This window comes from Heptranchias perlo, chromosome 34 (genome assembly GCF_035084215.1).
Source record: "Heptranchias perlo isolate sHepPer1 chromosome 34, sHepPer1.hap1, whole genome shotgun sequence".
In the NCBI taxonomy this organism is placed as follows: domain Eukaryota; kingdom Metazoa; phylum Chordata; class Chondrichthyes; order Hexanchiformes; family Hexanchidae; genus Heptranchias; species Heptranchias perlo.
This window is the reverse complement of record NC_090358.1, coordinates 16,155,370-16,177,376: the sequence shown is the minus strand read 5'-3', so window position 1 is coordinate 16,177,376 and position 22,007 is coordinate 16,155,370. Positions and strand designations below refer to the sequence as shown.

Below are 22,007 nucleotides of genomic sequence, written 5' to 3'. Positions count from 1 at the left end.
ATTGGGAAAGGAGGGGAGTGATAATATTGATAAAAGACACAGTTACAGCAGGGGAAAGAAGGGATTTCAGTATTGATGATCAGGTAGTTGAGTTAAGGAAAAGCAAAGGATGCAGGAATCTGATGGAAGTTGTCTACAGATCTCCTGATACTAGTGATGTAGTGGGGAGATCTCGCATAAATATTGTGGTTATAATATAGGAACCGGTCAGACTGGATAAGAACAGCAGTTTCCTTCCCTAAAGGGCATTAATGAACCACTTGGGTTTTTACAACAATATAATTTGCTTTTTAAGTTTACCTTTTCACTGATGGATCCTCTCTCATTGCTAGTGCTGTCTTTTGAGAGAGCAGGTTGTGAATATTTCCACATTGATTCTATTGATCTCAGTTCAGGAGACAGAATTGAAAAAGATTTTTCATTAGTCACTGTTCTTTTTCTGGCAAACTTATTGCTTTGGGGAAACATAAGTATAAGTGTAATCTGAGGTACATTCAAACTTGTGGTCCAAGTTGAGAGTGTCAGCATTCCAATATAGCTACTTGGCCAGCTGACAATAAAGCAACTTTATGTTTCATTAAACTTCGATTTGAGAGATAAACTTAAAAACTGTTCCACTATAACTTTTGCAGCAAGAGAAGAAGCAGCTGGAAGCTGCCTTGAGAGAAATTGGAGACCAAGAACAGGACATTTCACTCGCAAAAAGAGCTTTGGAGAGCCGGTTGGAAGATGTCCAGGTATTTAGCTGAGCACCAAGCAGTGCATCAATAAATAAAGTAAAATCAAGATAAAGGAGGACAATTCTTGAGAGTGAATTGCTTGCTTTCAATGTAAAGTCCTCCTCCTCCACCATAAACCTTGGCCTTGATATTACGCTGTGGGGTAATAGGTACAGATGCTAAAATGGCAGAGGGAGGTATTCATATCTATTATTCCACTGTGCAATTACCAGACACTTAAAAAGAAATGTCATTTCTCCATCTGAGAAGAGAAATTCTAATTCTTCAGAGTCTGAGAGCAGCAGTTGAAGACTTGCCATATTCAATCTTTTGGACAGAAAAGAACTATTAAGGTGATTATATTGATTAGGAACTCGTATCTTTCTTGCTCCTGGGTGTGGATCTCTGTGCTAATAACCTGACCACCACTTTAATTGCGTTGACACTGGGATCAGCATCAATGACTGGGAAATGTGCTGATCATAACGAGATCTACCTAATGATTAATGTCCTTCAATGCTTTTTTCTAGCAGGGAGGCCTGACTGGCAGGTCTCTAGCAGGCCCCCTTCTGACTCCAAAGTTTGGAATTTCTCCTCTCCAACAGAAATATTTGCAGATTGACTTATCACACAATGTTTGGAGTGTAAATATGTCTCACCACAGTATTGCTACCTGTTTAAATACAGTAATTGTATTTGTAAAAGCTACCGGTTAATTTGTGGCTAGTTTTATTGCTCATTTATATTCCTGAAGTGGTTCTGCAAAACCAACTCTGAGCAATGTAGGAGCTGCTGCATTTGTCTTAGAACAACTGAGCTTGTGTACAGTTTAAAGTTGCTGTTTGTGAATATTTAGCTGGGAAATGTCCATAAGACAGTGATCCCACAACTGCTTTACTGGATTGTACAGAGGAGGCATGAATACTTCAATCACTTAGCCTGCAGGCAGCCAAACGACATGGCTTATTATGAGCGAGAAGCCCATTTTGTATTTACATGGCAGCTAGGAATGACAGAGGCTGTAACTACCTCGTTTGGTGGTGTATGTGCACCACTCTTGGCAATAATAGCTCCACATGCTTTACAGTACCAGTTTACTGCTAATGACAGAGTTGCCATCAGTGAAAAATTGGCATTGTAAATGCAGCTTAGGATTCTTCCACTGTTGCACTCAGAACTTTAGAAATGCAATGTCTAAAATGTGCTTTGTATAATTGACAAAGAGCTGTTGCTACTTATTTTTTTCCTGATGCTGTGTCTTAAAACATGTTTTTTTAAAAAAGTCTCCAATTTTCTCCCTCACTGGGGGACAATTCCACGGGTATCATATGCCTTCCTCAAGTGGCCATTATTCATCTGTGAGCTTTGACAGTCAGTGCCGGCAAGCTTTCTGACTCTGGAGGAAATCACAGTTGAGCCTGATCCTGCTGTCATCGAAATGACCGTGTATATTCGCCGGCACATTACATATGACATGCAGCCAGCTGGGTGAGGATCAGTGAGGGGAGCCTGGCACTGTTATACCCTTGTGTTCATATCCTTGTGTTCATATCCCTCCATGGCCTCACCCCTCCCTATCTCTGTAACCACCTCCAACCCTACAACCCTTTGAGATCTCTGCGTTCCTCCAATTCTGGCCTCTTGTGCATCCCCGATTTTAATTGCTGCACCATTGGCGGCCACGCGTTCAGCGACCTAGGCCCTAAGCTCTGGAATTACCTCCCTAAATCTCTCTGCCTCTTTACCTCTCGCTCCTCCTTTAAGTCGCTCCTTAAAACCTACCTTTTTGACCAAGCTTTTGGTCACCTGTCCCAATATCTCTTTAGGTGGCTCGGTGTCCAATTTTTTCTGATAATGCTACTGTGAAGAGCCTTGCAACATTTTACTAGGTTAAAGGCACTATAAAAATGCAAGTTGTTGTTGTTGGAAACCAAAATAGAGTCTCTGGTTTTGGGACTGGGTGAGAGAGTCAGGAGACTGGACCCCAAACTGTTGGAGGAGGAAGGGGATCGCTGTGTAAGTACAGGACACGCCTGATACTTGTGCGACGTTTAATTCCTAACAAGCGAGCGAAGATGCACAGCAGCTGGCCTCATTCCGCCACACCGCTTCTCCAGGGATTTGGAGTAGGACTTGGGGGATCAGTATTTGAAAAGGCTTTATTTGAATCAATCATGTAACTAGAAATTTTAACTTCGGCATGTGGATCAGGGGCTCCAGGCAATGCAAGTAGATGAGAGTTGCACTTTGAGACTGACAGCAGTGGCGGTGTAGTCTAAAAGCAGCTTATAGTACACGTTTTCTAGTAATTTATCTGTGACTAAAGAAAAATGTTAGCAGTGGAGCAAAGGATTTGTCAACGGAAGGCAAGATTCAGCAACGGTGCCTTTATAGATATAATGAAGGAGCAGTGAATTAGCTTCTGCTGGTAATGGGTACACAACCAACCAAAAGATAGTGTGGCAGGTGTGGGAGGAGATAACAGTGAGGGTCAATGGACTGGGTACCTCTGGGATGAAACTGGAGAGGTTTCTGACCTGCTGAAAGAAATTTTAAGGTGTTTTTGCATTATTGCAGTGTCATTGGCTCCTAAAGCACTGGGCTCCAATCAGCCAACATCCAATTTTTCCTCAGTCTTCTAATCTGCCTCCCACAGAGTACAATACAGTGCAATCCTAGTGCAGATAAAGACCTCCTTGGAGTGATAGCACAGTGAGGTAGCCAGCCACCACATTGCCAAGAAGCAAACAAGGCCACCCCCAGGCCCATCCATCTTGCTTACTACTTCAGTTACTGGTTCATTTAGGATAAGGCGTCCATTTCCTGCTTGAAATGGTGTACTGCAAATTGGCTGATCGTGGACAGTGTCCTGTAGTTGCTTGAAAATGACTGTATGATTAAAAAAAAGTTCAGGATTGTGGTCACTTCAATTACCACAGTGACTGCATTACTGATGCACAAATGTGCATCTGGGTCTGATCCAATTAGGTCACATATCTATGAGATCGCCTCCCTATTGAGGAATACCCTCCACAGATAGACCTCTTCAGTGAGGTCCATGCAGATCTGCCTTAGGTAATACAACCATTTTGTGGAATACAGCTCGCTTCTCCTGATGCACCTCTGAACAGATAGCTTCTCCTGATGCACCTCTGAACAGATAGCTTCTCCTGATGCACTTCTGATGTGTCCTGACCTCCCCGATCACCATCTCCTGCTCCTCATTGCTACTTGTCTCAGTCTTCTATCAGTGCACCAAAGTATGCTGAATCCTGATGCAATTGCAATTTTGTGTCTCATTTTCCTTTCTGCATGATACTGACTTTCTCTACAACTTCCATGCCAGATTTTATCAGGTGTGTGTTATCCGCTCTAGTTTGCTAAGTGAATGTGCAATATTGCATGATGTGGGTTTAATCGGCCTATAACAAGGATTTAAGCTATACCCTACTTAAACACATTACTTGTGGTAATGTGTATAAAAGGCAGTAAACCTACAAGTAATTTATTTTAACTCTGAACATAATGAGTAATTTTAGCTACTTAATATCTTTCTAATTTTACAGAGAAGCCTCAACAAGCGATCACAGGAGTATCAGGAATTAAATGAAAAACTAAAAGCAGAGACAGTTCAGAAAGATATTTTAAAGAAAACAAAGAATGAAATGGAGGATGGGAGAAGGCAATTGGAGAAGACAGTTGAAAAGCTTCAGAAAGAGGTTGGGCTCTTTAAGTCAACATTTCAATACAGTGCAGACCATTTAGCTGGTATCCAATGAATGTCACCCTTCAATAATTCATGGTGGGAGGATACCATCCCACTTCTGAACCCTGATAAAATAACCCAGTCAGTAAAGAGTTAACTTGAGAAGTGTTGCATTGCTGTAAACCTTCAGCTCTTCAAAAGAATGAAATGACTTGAAAAGTGAAATTAAATTACAAATTTCTGCTTATCCAAAGGCTATCAAATAATGAAATTATAGAGCTTAACATGGTGGTTTCCTGAATAAAGTAGTAAGTAATGGCAGTAATTTTTAATTTAATATTTAAACTTTTTAGGTGTTCCTACATTACTTCCTTGCTTAGATGGTGGGAAGGTGACATTATCATACACGTGCTTGTACATGCATATTAGTGCTCCAGATTTTAAAGGAAACCTGAGCGCCCAGGGTGTGCAGCCAATATAACCTGGCTGGAACGATTACGGTGCCCTAGATAATGTCCCTAAGAGTTGGGACTTGTGGGTAGAGTTAGGGAATATGGAGTTCTCCTTGGAAGGAGGGAGGGAAAATCGGTCCCACGTGCTGCTTTCATTCACCTCCTAGTAGCAGTACTGCAGCATTAGCAAAGGCCAGTCTGCTACCAAGTCGCCTGTGTCCTCTGGGCTGGAGAACAAATAATGGAGAGAGGGGAGTTGGTGAAGAGCCAATGTGCTTGTGTTGTGCAAATGTGCTTGTGCTGTGCCATGCAGTGGAAGGAAGGAAGATCCTGTCATTCTTGCTTTTTATGCATATTGGAATTTTTCTTTAATCTCACATCGCAGGGATGAGCGACTTCAGTTACGTTGAGAGACTAGAGAAGCTGTGATTGTTCTTTTTAGAACAGAGAAGCTTAAGGGGAGATTTAATAGAGGTGTTTAAAATTATGAGGGGTTTTGATAGAGTAAATAAGGAGAAACTGTTTCCAGAGGGGCAGGAGGGTCGGTAATCAGAGGGGACAGATTTAAGATAATTGGCAAAAGAACCAGAGGGGAGATGAGGAGAATTTTTTTTTTAACACAATGAGCTGTTGTGATCTGGAATGCACTGCGTGAAAGGGTGGTGGAAGCAGATTCAGTAGTATCTTTCAAAAGGGAATTGGATATATACTTAAAAAGGAAAAAATTAAAGGGCTATGGGGGAATGGAACTAATTGGATAGCTCTTTCAAAGAGCAGGCATGATGGGCTGAATGGCCTCCTTCTATACTGTAGGATTCTATGATTTTGATTCAAGCCCTTGGTACATAATTTGGACCTTTTATAGAAATGTTTCCTTCTCTCTTCTTTCCCACTTCCCCCACTTTCAATTTACTGCTGTTACCTTATGCAGATGGCTGAGATGGGCAGGGATTCTCAGAGGTCAACCCTTGACCTGCGAAAGGAGCTTGATGAGTATAAGGAAAAGAATCGCAGTCAAATGACTGTCCTGCAGCAGCAACTGAAAACTAAAGGCCTGGAGGCTGAGAAATCTCAACTAATAACCAAGAAACTGCAGGATGAGGTAATGCAAGATAACTGTGCTTACTTAACCTTTGACCAATAACCTTTGACCAAAGGACTTCTAAAGAAAGTTCAATTTAGTGGAAACTTGAACAAATTCTTAACTTTACTTACACAACACCGAAAATTGATATTGCATTAGTAAGATGAGATTTTAGAAATGTTTATTCGGACCCAAAGTTCATTTCGTAGAATAACAGTGGCAAAAAAGTATACTTGCCATTTACATCATTCTTAACCTTGCAAAGGATTATTGTGAAATAGTGAAACCTTGGACTTCCTAAGTACCTTTATACAGAAACCATTTGCACCTTCATTGCCACTTTTATGACATGAGCTTTCATTATAACTAATTACAAAGAAATAATTATTAGCTTTTCTCTCTAATCTTCAGATTTTTTCCCCCATAAAATCTCCTTCATTTGTTGTACTTACTTCACACAAAACGTTTAATAATTTATTCAGTGTTTCAGAATTTCTAGATTGATGGCCTCAGTTGCTTGCAGTGTACTCAGAACTTCCTGCTGTCTGTCAAAGAAAGAGTTCATTAAAGAACACAACCCTGCCATAGACAAAGATATTTATGAACTTTTGCTCAACATCCACAGAATAAACTTATTCATATACTGAAATCCTAATTGGCAGAGTGAAATTTGTTTTCAGCAGAAGGCTTACCAGCATTTCTTTGCAAGAACCATTTGTTGTACACCTGTTTATGTTCTATTTTATCTGATTATAACTCCTAACCCCACCCTATGCCAATGCAAAACTTTTCCAAATGTGGCATTTCTATTGCCTACAAATATGTCTTCAAAATGCCAGTCATAATGAGGCATCACGCTAAACTTTCTTTCCCGTTTATTTTAGCATGGGCATTTCCCATTGAAAGCAATAGAAATTTCTGAGATTCTCATGACCAACAGTTAAAAGACTACAAAAGCCACACTTGCGAACCTTATCCTGGTATCCAGCAGTTTCTTTGTTTCCATTAAATTTTCCTGTCCTCACCAGTTGGCTTCAGAACAAACTGGTTGCTTTGTGACATTCTTAATTCTCAATCTTGTGATATGAAAATGTGGTGATTCCCTTGGTGTTTACATAAGGTTAGAAAAGTAGCCCCTGACATTACTAGAGCATCCTAGTTTCACTGAGAAACTGGTCTCTAGTGTCAGACTTGGCTCATTGGTAGCACTCTTGCCTCTGAGTCAGAAAGGTGTGCGTTCAAGCTCCAATCCAGAGACTTGAGCACATTATTTAGGCTGACACTTCAGCGCAGTACTGAGGGAGTGCTGCACTGTTAGAGGTGATGTCTTTTGGATGAGATGTTGAACTGAGGCCCTGTCTGCCCACTCAGATTCCATGGCACTTTTGGAAAAGTGTCCCGGTGTCCTGACCAACACTTATCTCATTGATGTTTATGGGACCTTGCTGTGCATAAATTGGATACCGCATTTCCCTACAGTGACTACACTTCGAAAGTACTTAATTGGCTATGAAGCATGTTGGGATGTCCTGAGATCGTGAAAGGCCCTATATTAATGCAAGTTTGTTTATTTATGTTATCTTTTGGCATAACTGGTGACCTGCTAAATTGAATAGCAGTACAAAGAAGGCTGGTAACAAAGCTTCAGAATTCTACGTAGGGAACACTCTCCCAGATAATGCTGCTACCTGGAATTCTGTTGTTTAAATGGAGAGCTGACCGTTGCTAGCCAAACCAGGATTGCTGGAGCATGCTGTTGCTTAATATTACAGTATAATTTCTTGAATCTTCCCAGCTGCCATCAGTCAAATTTGTGGGATATATTATTATTAAGTAGTTTCTAGGTCCACCCTGTTATGTCTGTTAATATGCCAAGGAAAAAAAATACCCAGTCTAATCTAGGTTGGAGTAGTTTGGGAGATGGCAGCTCAGTCCTGTTTGCCAGCACTTTGGCAAGAATTTTAAGATCGCAAGTCAGGAATGAGTACATCTGTTAGGAGTTGTATTTTGGAGAATCTCTACATTTCCAATTATCTAGTTAATTCATTGAATCCCAGAATGTGTCAGATGCAATTATATAGGTTCTACAGGGAAAAAACACATTGTTACAAATACTGTCACACGGGTTTCCAATTTTCAAATTTCACCAGACTTCCAAAACCTACTTAAGCGAGGTTGTAACATCATGCGTTCAATTAATAATTTTAGGAAGGATGAGGGGTTCCAGGAATTATCATACCTCATTGTGAGCAGAATATAGTTTCTCATAGATTTAAGGAAATTCCTAGTGAATGTCTTCCTGTTGGTGTGGATAGAATCTCTGTAAGGTCTAGAAATCACCTCGCAGTCTTGCTGAAGCTGGTGTACAAAAAGACAGTTTTCACAATCATGATATTTTTATTTTATGTTATCTCTCCATCCTGCTTGAGAGCAGGGGAAGTTGAGCTCATGTCTGACGCAGCTCACCAGGCTTCCGTGGAGCCATTATCTTAACGTTGTTGCAAGAAGCTGGCAATCTTCCCTTTCAACTGGGTCTGTTTTGCTGTTTGCTTTGTTTTGATTTGTTGTTGAAGGGCAAGTAAGAATATCATAGTATCAAATTACATTGACACTCCCTTGATAGCAAAGCACCTACATCTGGCTGCAGTTGGATGAATTCATACATCAATCACTGGGTACTGATCCAATCTAGTAGCATTTCTTACACAGGCTGCAAGTACAAAAGATGATTTTGAATTATGAGGAATAAATTATTGTAAACCCCAACTAATCCTAAAAAGGAGTTAGACAGTCGAAAATAATCAATTATGGAACTGCCACCATGAAACAGAAAAAAAAGTGAAGGTTGCTCTTGGATTTAACTTCTGCCAAATGGGGTCTAAATCCTTACTGCATGACTCTACTTTGAAAATCCAAGTTGCAGTGCAGCCATGAATTAATGTCTTGGTCGAATCCACATTTGTGCCTTATCCTTCTGTTGTTGGATCTGCCTGATGCTCTTGTTGACCTACTAATCAAGATTTATTTACTCCCTTTCCCCCTTAGTTTCTGTCAATGCTTTTCAGCTTCTGCTTCAATTTTCCAGTGGGTCATCTGCATATTGTATTGGGATATCAATGAAAGGGGAATTCCTTCACAAGGATTCTAAATAATCTGATGGCGATGTAGGCCACCCCGAAGGCTTTCCTCTGTATCAGCTGTGGACCTGTGGCATCACTTCCTCAGGATGCTTTCAACTTTTAAAACCTGAAAGAAATGAATTTTCTTAGCTTTTGAATTTTTTTACTTCTTCCCTCCTCTATGTTTTATACTTCGTATCCCTCCTGGAAGCATGAGCTATCAAGTGACTGTTTCTCATGCATGTTTTCTGCACAGTGAGTATCTGGAATTCCCTCCCAAACCTCTCCGCCTCTCTACCTCTCTCTCCTCCTTTACGACGCTCCTTAAAATCTACCTCTTTGACCAAGCTTTTGGTCAGCTGTCCTAATACCTCCCTCGGTGTCAAATTTTGTTTGATAACACTCCTGTGAAGCGCCTTGGGACCTTTTACTATGTTAAAGGTGCTATATAAATGCAAGTTGTTGTTATTAGAAGGGTTAAGGGCAGGAAAGCAGAGCCCGATCAGTCCTTGCCAAGCAACCATCCAAATTTTCAGCAGGTGTCTCTAGATAGCAATCTAGAGCAGAAACTCTAGCAGTTCATCCCCCCCTACCACAACCACCACCATTCCTGATCCTGGATGCTGAGGCTAATAATAACACTGTATTGTCAGGCTGCATGTGCGTGACCAACACCGCATGATAGCGATCGAAGCTGGGGTTTTCCTAGTCTGTGTTATACAGTATCCTACTATATGGTGTGTTCACATACCTACTGAACCATCAGGGAACTTACTGAACACTAACTTAATAACTTTAAAACAAATGAAAAATTCTGCGGATGCTGGAAATCTGAAATAAAAACAGAAAATGCTGGAAACACTCGGCAGGTCAGGCAGTATCTCAAGAGAGACAAACAGAGTTAACGTTTCAGGTCGATGACCCTTCATGAAAGGTCATTGACCTGAAACGTTAACTCTGTTTCTCTCTCCACAGATGCTGCCTAACCTGCTGAGTGTTTCCAGCATTTTCTGTTTTTATTTAATAATTTTGTTTGAAACCCATAATGCTTTTACATATGAATGTGGTCTCTTTGGTAATTCAGTTGTTAAATAAATAAAAAGAGTTAAGGGGATAGAGTTTCCGCTTTGGGCGCAATCAGGAAATTGCGCCCAAAATGCACTTGAAATTGCTCTGGTTAAGTTACGCTTCTAGTTTCTGCTAAAATTCATTTGCATAATCACAAATGTAAAATCTTCCATGAACCAGCGCAATCGCACAACGTAATAGAACATCACCAGGTTATAGTCCAACAGCTTTATTTGAAATCACAAGCTTTCGGAGCAAAGCTCTGAAAGCTTGTGATTTCAAATAAAGCTGTTGGACTATAACCTGGTGTTGTGCGACTCCTTACATTTGTCCACCCCAGTCCATCACCGGCATCTCCACATCTCCACATCGTAATCGAACATAATCGTGAGAGTGATAACCTGGTGCACTTTTATTAATACAGCTGAAAATAGGTTTATCACCAAAAATAAGCATTTTTAATAAAGGTGTCCAGTCTTCCGCCTGTGAGTAACCTGATTTAAAATCACTGAAAATGACTTAAAAAAACCTACTGAACCATTTACTAGTTTCATTGGCGTGCACTAGTCAGTTCCTTAGTAAATTAAATACTTTTTGATATGAAGAAAACTTTTAAAACGTGCCGACAAGCGCCTGTGCGCCTAAGTAAATGAGCGCAATTTGAAGAGTGTTCCCGAACCAGCGCAATTGGCGGAATCGCGCAATTTTGACCTGGGGGGCAGGGCCTGATTCGGGAGAATTGAATCTTGAAACCTGCGTAAAAGATCGCGGAAAACACGAGCGCAAGTGGTTTTGAGAGCAACTCACTTACATTTAAAATTCCACGATCTTTTACGCTGGTTCGGCCGATTCCGCCCGGATTGCACTGATATAATAAGCGGAAACTCGCCCCCATTTTCTTTAATTCATCATCATTTAATTATATCTTCAAAGATCAGGGTTTTTTTAAGCTAAAATCATTGTCAGAAGAAATATTTCATTAACCAAATCACCACTGATGTTTTCCTCCAAAAGTCTGTTTGTTTGCAGTTGTTTCCAAATTTGAAGTTGCCGCATAACCAATTTAGTCTCACTGACCAAGATCATATAACTAATCTGCCATGTATTTACTCCCTTCTACATAATCTCGGTGTTGGCTCAGATTTTATCACTCACATCCCTCTCTCCTCCAGCACACTGCACCAAATTGATAGAGTGGAATTTGAGCATGACAGAAAAGATACGTGGTTGTTTTAAATCCAGTTCACATATTTAATAATTTTTTTTAAAAAGTGATTTTTTTTTTTTACATAGGGTCTGTATATTCTAGTGAGTACTAGTGATTTAATCAGAAATAATTGCTGGCGATCATCAAGCTATAATGTTGAATAAAATTGCTTATTGTACTGATCAGTATTGATAAGGTTCCAGTTAAAGCTTGTCATGTTACTGCCCCCTATTGGTTAAAGGTGGGAACTCTATTGGTGCACGTCTGTTTTTATAATCCCATTTTCTTGTTTTCCCACGTCCATGCCATTTAAAAAATTGGGTAGATAATCGGTTTGTAAGCCCCACTTCTCTACCATTGCTGCTCTGTGCCTGTTACTAGGGAGTACCCGAGAGCAGCCCGAGATTGCTTGTTTGGCATTTTTCCGTATGTGGATAAACTGGACCCAACAACTTTGAAATTAGGCCCCAGTATTTTTGAATAGAAGAAGATTTTCTAACCTAACAGGTTGCTTAAGACCTCTCTGGGTAGAAATTCGATTGCGTTTCGCCCAGTTTTTGAGTGCCAAATCGGCATTTTACGTAGCATTTTTGCGGTGGTACATCCCGTTCAAGCAGTGCGCATGAGATGCGGCGACCGTCATATTGGATAAAGCGCTCCTTGGGCGTCCCTGGCGGCTGCCTGAAATGAATTTTGGGCTCATTAAAATATGTAAATAGGGGCCTAGTTCTTCAATTAGGACCTTTCGGGAAATTTGTGCCTGGGGGCATTTAATTCGATGATTCTTAAGCCCGAGAACACATGAAGCAGGCTGCAGTAACGGCATTTAAAGGAATCCCCACCTCCATTAATGTAAGTCTTTCGATTGTCATTTTTCGCTGCTGGAGATTTTTGGAGCCATTTTTTGGCTGAGTTTGGAAAGTTGGGAGAGCTGACTTTTGACTGCGGCTTTACTCTTGTCACTTCACTGGCTGCAGGAGTACTGGGAAAGATGGGAATGTTACCGGGATTGGCATTGAAGCTGCCACGCTAGGGGGAACAGCAGGGAAATGCAGCAGCCAAGTTGCACACAGGAGAGTCCAACAGAGAGTCCAACAGACAGCAATGAAATAAATGACCGGATAATCTGTGCCATTTGATGGATAAGTGTTTATCAGGACACAATGGGAACTCCCCTGCTCTTCTTTGAATAGTGCCGTGGGATCTTTTATGCCCATCTGAGAGGGTAAATGGGGCCTCAGTTTAACATCTCATCGAAAGACAGCACCTCCGACAGTGCAGCACTTCCCTCATTACTGCATTGAAGTGTCAGTCTAGATTATGTGCTCATGGCCCTGGAGTGAGCTTGAACCCACAATCCTCTGGCTCAGAGGCAAGAGTGCTACCACAGAGCCCAGACTGACACTTAATGCATAAATATTTGGTTTACAAAGCTTTATCGTCATAAAAATAATTTATGAAATCTAGGGTAAAACTTATTTTCTTCACATTTAAATTTACTAATGTTGCGATAATCACCAAAATAACTGAAGTCAAAATAAACTACTTTCAAAACTTAAAATGCTGTAAATACACAACAGATCTGTAAACCTCTGATTAGAGAAAAGATAGCCTTGTAGTGCATGTCCAGGGATTTCTGATTTTATTTTAGATTTCCAGCATTTACAATTTTTTTTTAAATAACCTTTTGATATGGTCCGGGGTCTTTTGGATCAGGTACGCCAATTGCGAGAGGAGTTGGAAGACTGTTACCTTGAGCGAGATGAAGTGGTTCTGAAGAGCCAACAACTGAAGCAGAATGTGAATGACCTAGAGCTCGACCTTGAAAGCAAAATGCATTTAAAAGATGATCGAGCGCGGCAGGTCAAGCAAATGGAGGTGAACAAAAATTAGTAATTAAATTTACTTTTTCTTAACATTTTGCTCAGATTTCCATACCTGGAAAATTTGAATGTAGCATGGGGTCGCAGTGATGTACCTGACTGCAGCTAATTTTAAAGCGGTCCAACAGGTCACTACAATCAAAAGTTTGATTGATCTTCCTTAAAAATGTTTTGCCTTCAAAGGGTAACTAAATATTTTTTGGTTTATTTATTTTTGGATTTGTAAATAGCGGTTGGAAAAGTAAAGCCATGCATAGGTATTGACACTGAAATCCTAGAAAACTGCTTTTAATCAAACATAAAATAAAACGGTTCGAACACATATGCATTCATTAACAAATAAAATGTTAACATAATAAATGTTAATGTAATGCAATCTTTATATATTTAGCAGCATGTAATACTTCCATTAATTGATAAAACCTTTGCATGCTTTTTTCAAAAACTAGATGTCTCTGTGATGCAGCACCCGTTCAGATATTCCGTACCTCCAGTCTAAAGAATTTTAAACGTAGCGATTTTGTACACTGTTGAAGCATAATACATCATACCTGTATAATAGGTGGAAGCAGTTTTATGAGAATAGTGGTTGTTATTTCCGAGCCCTTTTCCATTTCAACCTGATTTATGTTTGCAGGATAAATTGGCAGAAATGGAGATGGAGCTGGACGAGGAGAGAAGCAATTCAGACCTTCTGACAGATCGCATCAGTAGAGACAGAGAACAGGTAACTCAGCTAGTTGTACTGACTAGATAATAGATTGGGCATTGTTGAAATAGATTGGTCTGTTGAAATTACTGCCCAATCTACAGCATAAGAATTTATCTCATAAAAGGTACAAGTATAATGCCAATCCAGCAAAAAATAAAATATGGGCAAAATTAAATCAGCAGGATAGAATTCTCCCCAACAACAAGCTGTCAAAATAACTGACAAACTTTCAGGGCATTAATGTTGCTTCAGAGGTGTAGATTGCCAACAGCTACATTGATTCACCCTCCCCTATGAACTATGCAGCATAGCTTACTATTGTATTTTTAAGTTGCATTGTATTTGGGATAATGTGTAGACTTGCCAACCATAAAAATGTACAAACCATTGTTTGTATTTGTTGATATATTTTGTAACGGGCAGTGTCAGTGTGTGACTTGTTCAGTAAATATTTATTGCTAAGCAGGTAGAAAAAACAAGATCTCCTACCATTAGCCTCACTCATAAATATAAATGACTGCACCTACCTCGTTCCAACCCACTTGTTTCTAGGTTTGGTAAGCTGCCACTAGATTCACCAGCTCCACTGCTGCCCTAATAAATGCATGGAGCCATCAAAAGCTGGCTAATTAAAATACTCACAATGGAACATAGGAACAGGAGTAGGCCATTCAGCCCCTCGAGCCTGTTCTGCCATTCAGTTAGATCATGGCTGATCTGTATCTTAACTCCATCTACCTGCCTTGGCTCCATATCCCTTAATATCCTTGGAATGGCAATTTTAAATGGCATAGTTATGCTGCAAGCATGTGGATAAAAATGGGTCTCTGCATTCTCAATGTGCTCTGTGTCCTTCAGAGAGCAGCGTTATGTGAGGCCAAATAAAAGGGGAGAGGTATTGCATAACTGAAGCCAGATTTTTATTTACAGCAAAGTAAAATAGTATGAACAATGGAGTCAAACTCCTCAGTTTCAGGTTCAATAGCCTTTTGATTTTTAAGTGTCATCTCAGATCATATCACTTTCACACTTACCCAAGCTACTTTAGCTGTTGCTTTAAGTGCTCCAGTAATAATAGGTTATATATATGTTTGAATAAAGATGGTGTAAACCAGTGTGAATTGGTAAAGAGAATAGCTGTCATTGATGCCATATCAGTTCCAGTTTGTACAATCTACTAGTGATGTAACAGAGAGTTGAAAGCTGAACATTTAGCTCCATTACGGTCTACTAGCAATCTCCATTTTCACTGACTGCTATTGTGCAGGAAGTTTCTACACATAGAAGTCTCAAAGCCAAAAATACTAACTAATTGCGCCCATTTAATCTGTCTTAAGACTGAATTACAACTTAGCCTATGACATTAGTGCGTTTTTGTTCCTGTACAATATTGTTTTCAAATACTATATATCAAAGACAGAACAATTTCTTCACTCGTACAGAATGATCAAGTTCGTTGTTGTTTTTTATAAAGTGAAGCCAGCATCTCTCCAACTGATTTCATGCATCATTTAAGAACTGTTCTTTCCCTTGATTAGTTGCCAAATCTTAGAAAAAAAACCATTCCCAAGCTACAGAATTTTACATCATGTTTCTGTCATTTGATCTTTCTGGCATGTGATTAAAAGAGTCCCTTTAACCTCCACCACCTAAAGGTTTTAAATCTGGAGATTACATGAAGGGCTTTTTATTTCTCCTGACTTTGCATGTTGAGAGAATTGATTTTTTTGCTTCACGAAAATAACAATTCCTTTAAAATTAGATTGTACTTAATTTCTATTAGATTGTAAATTGAAGAATATTTTACATCTTGCCTTGTAAGTAGTATTGTGAGGATTCTACTTCTCATTACCTGCTTGCGTATTTTTTTCCTACTGTCATCATTCTATTCAAAATGATTGCTTACTCATTTTTGATATTCATAAGGGGAAGTTAGATAAGTACATGAGAAAGAAAGGAATAGAAGGTTATGCTGATAGGGTGAGATGAAGTAGGGTGGGAGGAGGCTCGTGTGGAGCATAAACACCAGCATAGACCTGTTGGGCCGCATATCTTGTTTCTGTGCTATAAATTCTATGTAATAATCTAAATATATTTTGTATGTTGAAATGAGATAGTTCCTCAACATTTTCTTGTTACACCAATATTCATAGGCTTGTTCTTTGTACCTTATGCGACATAAGACTGGAAATCCATGAGTTATTTTTGTCTTTACTGTGTCAGGCTAAGTTAGATTTAAAATGGAAGTTGCACCTTCATTGGAAAGCAGACTGCCTGCTCGGTGTCAGCTTGTGTAGGTGGTGCTCATTGAAACTGAGGGGACAATGTATTTTGATAGGCTAATTGCCCGGAAATTGTTCTGAGCAGCGAACCAACAGTGCCTGCTGCTCATTAGATTTAAATCTCACACACTAAGTATCTGTGGGCTTTTCAACGACAACTTCCTTCAATGGTGACCTTAAACAAGTGCAGCATTCTTTCCCGGTCTTCTACGAGCTGTGAGACCGGGGAAAGGATCGCTCTCTCCCCTCAACCAATCAGCTTGAAGCATCCTTGACAAGCTGTGCAGACTAAGAACGAAGAAGTGTCAGAGAGATGAGTAAATTCACCATAAAATCAGCTAGAGAAAGCACAATAAAGAGAGTGTCAGATTAAAAGACAGATAAAAAAGAAAGAACAAGTAAAAATAAAAATTTTGAATTTATAAAATTGTTTTTTAAATGTCCAATAACAATTAAAATCGAGGGTAATGAGACTCTACATTTTTAAAGGTTAATTTTCAGCACCAGAGAGATTGTTTGTCAGTCATTAATACTCACCACGCTGTTAAAAGTTAATTTAGACCAAAAAACCCAGCATACCTTTTTTATGGAGAGATTAGTTCGTTTCCAGCTGAGCAGAGCAGCAAGTTCACGCTGGTCCATTCATTCATCCGGCTAGCTGTCCTTCCCGCGCAGCTTTCGAAAGAGCAGGGCAAATGGTAGAGCAATTTCCAGATTTCCGCATTTGACTGTGCATGGGCGCTCGCCGGAAGTTGCTCTACCATTTGCCCTGAAATAATGGCGAGCCCTGTTAGCCTCGCCGTTATTTCTTGAGCAATTTCTGGGCCATTGCTAATATGTTAATGATAAAGCTGTTATATGTTGATGTCCCTCTGGTACACTTCTCGATTATTATCTATATAGTATTGCCCAGCAGTTGATATGTTAGACATTAGCTTATCACCTTGTTGGATTTGTTTTTGGAAGTTCTATATTTGTACTGTAAATCTCATCAGGACGTACTGGTGGGAATGGTCTTAGTTCAAAGAGGTATCTTAAGCATAACTGTTTCCATACTGCCAATTTCTAGTCGGTTTCATTGGGTCTGAAGATAGAATGCAAAGGTAAAATGTGACTCCATTGATACCTGCCTAAATAATTCCTGTGGAGATGTATCCTGTTGGCTCACTAAGGTATCAGACTACAATCTCCAGATTTAAAAGTATAATCTTGCCTCAATTGTTAGCACTCTCGTCACATCGTGAGTTCAATCCCCGTTTCATAATCTGCATCTCGGCTGTCACTTCAGCATAGTGCTGAGAGATTGTTGGAGGTGCCATTTTTCGAATGAGACGTCAAACTGAGGCCCTATCTGCTTGTGTAGATTAAAATATCCCATTGCACTATTCGAAGAAAAGGAGGGGAGTTTTCTGGCCTGGGCAACATTTATCCCTCAACCAACACATCAAAAACAAATTAAAGCTGGTCATCATCTCATTGTGTTTGCGGGACCTTGCTGTGCATAAATTGGCTGCCAAATTTTCTACATGACAACAATGACTACATTTCAAAAGCAATTCATTGGCTGTAAAACATTTGGGACATCCTGAGAACAAGAAAGATGCTATATAAATGCACTTCATTTTCCTTTTTATTGTCTTTCTATATTCTTTCTCTGAAAAGCATTAGTTTTATTTTAAGTTCTGCAAGGGATCTCATCTGGCAGGCTTGTTTGTTTGGACCTTCATAAACTGGTTCCCGACTACTGTGATTTTGGACTACTTCAAATATCTTACTGTTGCTACTTGCTTCTACAAATAACTTCATCTGAGAATAAACCTGATTGATTGTTTAGTCTATTATGAAAGTGTCTGGTGTTGCTGATATTAATCATGTTTTGAAGTGATGTGAGTTATAGTGGAAGTTGGACGTATTATCCAGGAGACTCTGGAGCACACAATTGCAGGTTACTTTATGCAGAATGTTGTGTTTTGGTTCAGAGGGAGCAAGGGCTCAGAGTGGACATTTTCTTTGTTGAACTTGAGAAAAGTATCTGAAGTGAGCTTGAATCAGAACTCCTTGTCCTAAATGCTGTGCCAGTATAAGAAAGAAAGAAAGACTTGCATTTATATAGCACCTTTCATGACCTGAGGACGTCCCAAAGAATTTCACAGCCAATTAAGTGCTTTTTGAAGTGTAGCCATTGTTGTAATGTAGGAAACTTGGCAGCCAATTTGCGCAGAGCAAGGTCCCACAAACAGCAACATGATAATGACCAGATAATCTTTTTTAGTGATGTTAATTGAGGGATAAATATTGGTCAGACTGTGTAGCACTGCCTGTAGAAAGTAGCCATTTGTGTTATCACAAGTGCTGCACTGGAAGGGGTCGGGTTCACAGAGCTTTTATCCATGCACAGAGCCGAGAGGATCTTTTTCCATCTTTCCTGTGAAGGTGTTCCAAGAGTGCCAGCCATCCTCGGGTGCCTCACCAAGGTGACCACTATTCATGTGTCAGCCCTGACGATTATCATGGGAGGTAATGTAGCCAAGCCCAGTTCTGTCCTCACCCATTGTCCACACAAGTGCATTTTGAGTAGGCATCACTGGATAGTGATCAACAACAGAACCTTCCTGCTGTCTCAGGTGAAATCAGCTAACTCAGTAACATGGGAACAGGAGAAGGCCATTCAGCCCCTCAAGCCTGTTCCGCCATTCAGTTAGATCATGGCTGATCTGTTTCCTAACTCTATCCACCCATTTTGGCTTCATATCCCTTAATACCCTTGGCTAGCAAAAATCTATCAATCTCAGATTTAAAATTATTAATTGAGCTAGCATCTACTGCTTTTTGTGGGAGAAAGTTCCATACTTCTACCATCCTTTGCATGAAGAAATATTTCCTAACTTCTCTCCTGAATGGTCTGCCTCTGATTTTAAGGTTATTTCTCTTGTCCTAGACTCCCCCACTAGTGGAAAAAGTTTCTCTCTATCTACCCTATCAATTCCTTTCAAAATCCTAAAAACCTCAATCAAACCACCCCTGGACCTTCTATATTCCAGGGAATACAAGCCTAGTTTATGTAATCTCTCCTCACAATCTAACCTTGGAGACCTGGCAACATTCTGGTGAATCTGCGCTGCACTCCTTCCAAGGCCAATATATCCTTTCTAAGGTGCAGTGCCCAGAACTGTACATAGTACTCCAGATGTGGTCTAACCAGGGCTTTGTATGGCTGTAGCAAAACTTCCTCCCCTTTATATTCTAGCCTGCTAGTTATAAAGGCTAACATTCCATTAGCCTTCTTGATTATTTTTTATACCTACTACGTATTAGTGATCTGTGTACATGGACCCCATAATCTCTTTGGATCTCCACTGTTCCTAGCTTTTCACCATTTAAAAAATACTCAGATCAACCTTTTTTTGATCCAATATGGATGACCTCACACTCAGCTGCATTGAAATCCATCTGCCACAGTTTTGCCCACTTACTTATCCTCTTCCTCTACTGTGAAGACTGACACAAAGTTCAACAAATCTACCAATTCCTTATTTTCATTTGCAATATTATCCACATCTGTTTTTAAAGGGCCCACATTACCCTTGTCAGTCTTTTCCTTCTAATATAATTGTACAATCTTTTTGTGTTAATCTTGATATTTCTCGCAAGTTTCTTTTCATATTCTCTTTTTGCAGCTCTTACTATCTTTTTTGTCTTCCTTTGCTGTTCTTTATATCCCAGTCCTCTGGATCTACACTATTCTTTGCACTTTTGTATGCTCTTCCCTTTAATTTTATGTTATCTCTCACCTCTTTTGACAACAATGGCTGTTTTACTTGGTAAGTCGAGCTTTTGCCCCTTAGGCGTATATACTGGTCCTGTATTAAACTAAATTCTTTTTACCTGATAACAGTTTGACCAGTGTGCTATTGTCAGTCTCTATCTCATCCCTTTAAGTTTAGCCTTACCAAAATCTAGAATCTTAGTAACTGTGTTAAGTTTCTCCTTTTCAAACTTAACGTTGAATTCAATCATATTATGATCACTGTTAGATAAATATTCCCTTACTGTTAGATTATTAACTAAATCTGGCTCGTTACTCATTACTAAATCTAGTCTGGCCTGCCCTCTTTTTGGTTCTAGAACATATTGCTCCAGAAAACTATCTTGAATGCACTCAAGAAATCCACTACCTTTCTGACTTGAGCTACTCTGCTCTTTCCAATCTTTATGAAAATTATAACCTCCCATTAAAACAACTCTGCTTTTGCTACAAGCCTCTCTAATCTCTGAATTATTACATTCTGCCACTTCATTGCTGCTATCAGGAGGCCTGTAAACAACTCCCATTACAGTTTTAAGTCCTCTCTTATTCCTCAATTCTAACCGTAGGGTCTCCGCTGATTGGTTTTCCTTACCTATATCCTCTCTTACTTCTCAATTTTAGTTATACCATCAGCATGTTTCTGCTGGTGACACTGGTGAGAATAACTTTTTGTTTAACAGTGCTGCCAGAAGGAAATTACTGGTATAACAGGGTATGTAAAGTACACAATAAATGCATGAAATTTAATAGGCTCAGAACTAAAGGGCTTATAACTCATAGACTGCATTGTAATATCATCCTGTCCAGAGTATACACAGGCAAGGTTAATGTTAAAGAAAGAAAGAACTTGTATTGATATAATTTCTTTACATTCCTTAGGACATTCCAAAGTGCTTCACAGCCTATGAATTACTATTGAAGTGTGATCACTGTTTTGTGGTAAATAGCAGGAGCCAATTCGCACACAAGTCCCATAAACATTAGAAATTTCTGCACAAGACATTAAGTAATGGTCCAGAATATTTGACAGAGCATTTCTGGTTTTAGGATTACATACTAATTTTGTTAAGTGACTTGCTTTTAAACTTTGTCCAAATAATACATTCAACTGAATGTGTCTGAGCTTCAAATCTGGTGAAGCAATATTTAACTTAGTAAATTATTTAGAGAACATGAAATCATTGGTGAATTTGTTTGTTCAATTTAAACTACAATATGTTGTCCTGTTTTTTTGTTTTGCCAATGAAACCCTGTAGTCTCATTTTGTGTGCACTAAGAGTATAAGTTTTTCTCCCTCACCATTGTCCCAGACTTCATCCCTTCACATCCTCTATAACTATTTCTCTTACACACGCACACACTTTCATGCACGTGTTTTCTCTTTCTCCCTCGTTCTCTCCCTCTTCCTCTCCACCCATACATGCTATCACCCACACTGCAGCTTCTGCATATACTCATACTCACCCCCTTACAGTTTAGAGAACAGAGGGAAATCCTTCTGTTCTCCTTTCTCCCCCCACCGCCCCCCCCCATACTTGGCACCTTGTTGCCAACCTAGTATCGCTCATTGATATGAAAAAGATCCGGCTTTGCACTCTGCATTCTTGTTGCTGTGAGATGTAAGGACGTTGCCAAGGCAATGGTGAAGTAAAAGGAAGATAAGCTTGTTTTACAGTCACCATCACTGGTGCCCTCTGATGAGATCCCTGCTGATTACTGTGCACCTGCTACACTACTGACACCCAGGTGTTGGAGGCAGCTAAATTAGAGTGGAAATGAAGTCCCACTTGCCCGAATGCAAAAAAAAATGTCATTAGCTTTGCCTGGTTTAAGCTTGTTCCGTTGTGCTGACTCAGGTCCCTGTAGCGTTTATTGGCACAGTGGTTATACAGAGGCAGAGCAGAATAAATAAGCTCAGAGGAGAGCTAATCAGTTTATGCAAGAAAGGAAGTAAATGCTAACATTCA

The 22,007-nt window shown here is 39.8% G+C and overlaps 1 protein-coding gene across 3 annotated transcripts in view; it reads left to right on the top strand.

Moving 5' to 3' along the window:
* The window catches only part of cgnl1 (cingulin-like 1), a 138,671-nt gene that overhangs the window by 91,087 nt on the left and 25,577 nt on the right, over positions 1 to 22,007 (top strand). For 2 of the 3 annotated variants that reach the window (XM_067971509.1, XM_067971510.1), the window contains 5 exons: positions 633 to 737; positions 4,286 to 4,438; positions 5,809 to 5,979; positions 13,072 to 13,233; positions 13,876 to 13,965. In XM_067971509.1, the coding sequence (XP_067827610.1) occupies positions 633 to 737; positions 4,286 to 4,438; positions 5,809 to 5,979; positions 13,072 to 13,233; positions 13,876 to 13,965 (681 nt within the window). The remainder of the gene's footprint in view (positions 1 to 632; positions 738 to 4,285; positions 4,439 to 5,808; positions 5,980 to 13,071; positions 13,234 to 13,875; positions 13,966 to 22,007) is intronic. The other variant, XM_067971511.1, reaches the window with a different exon arrangement.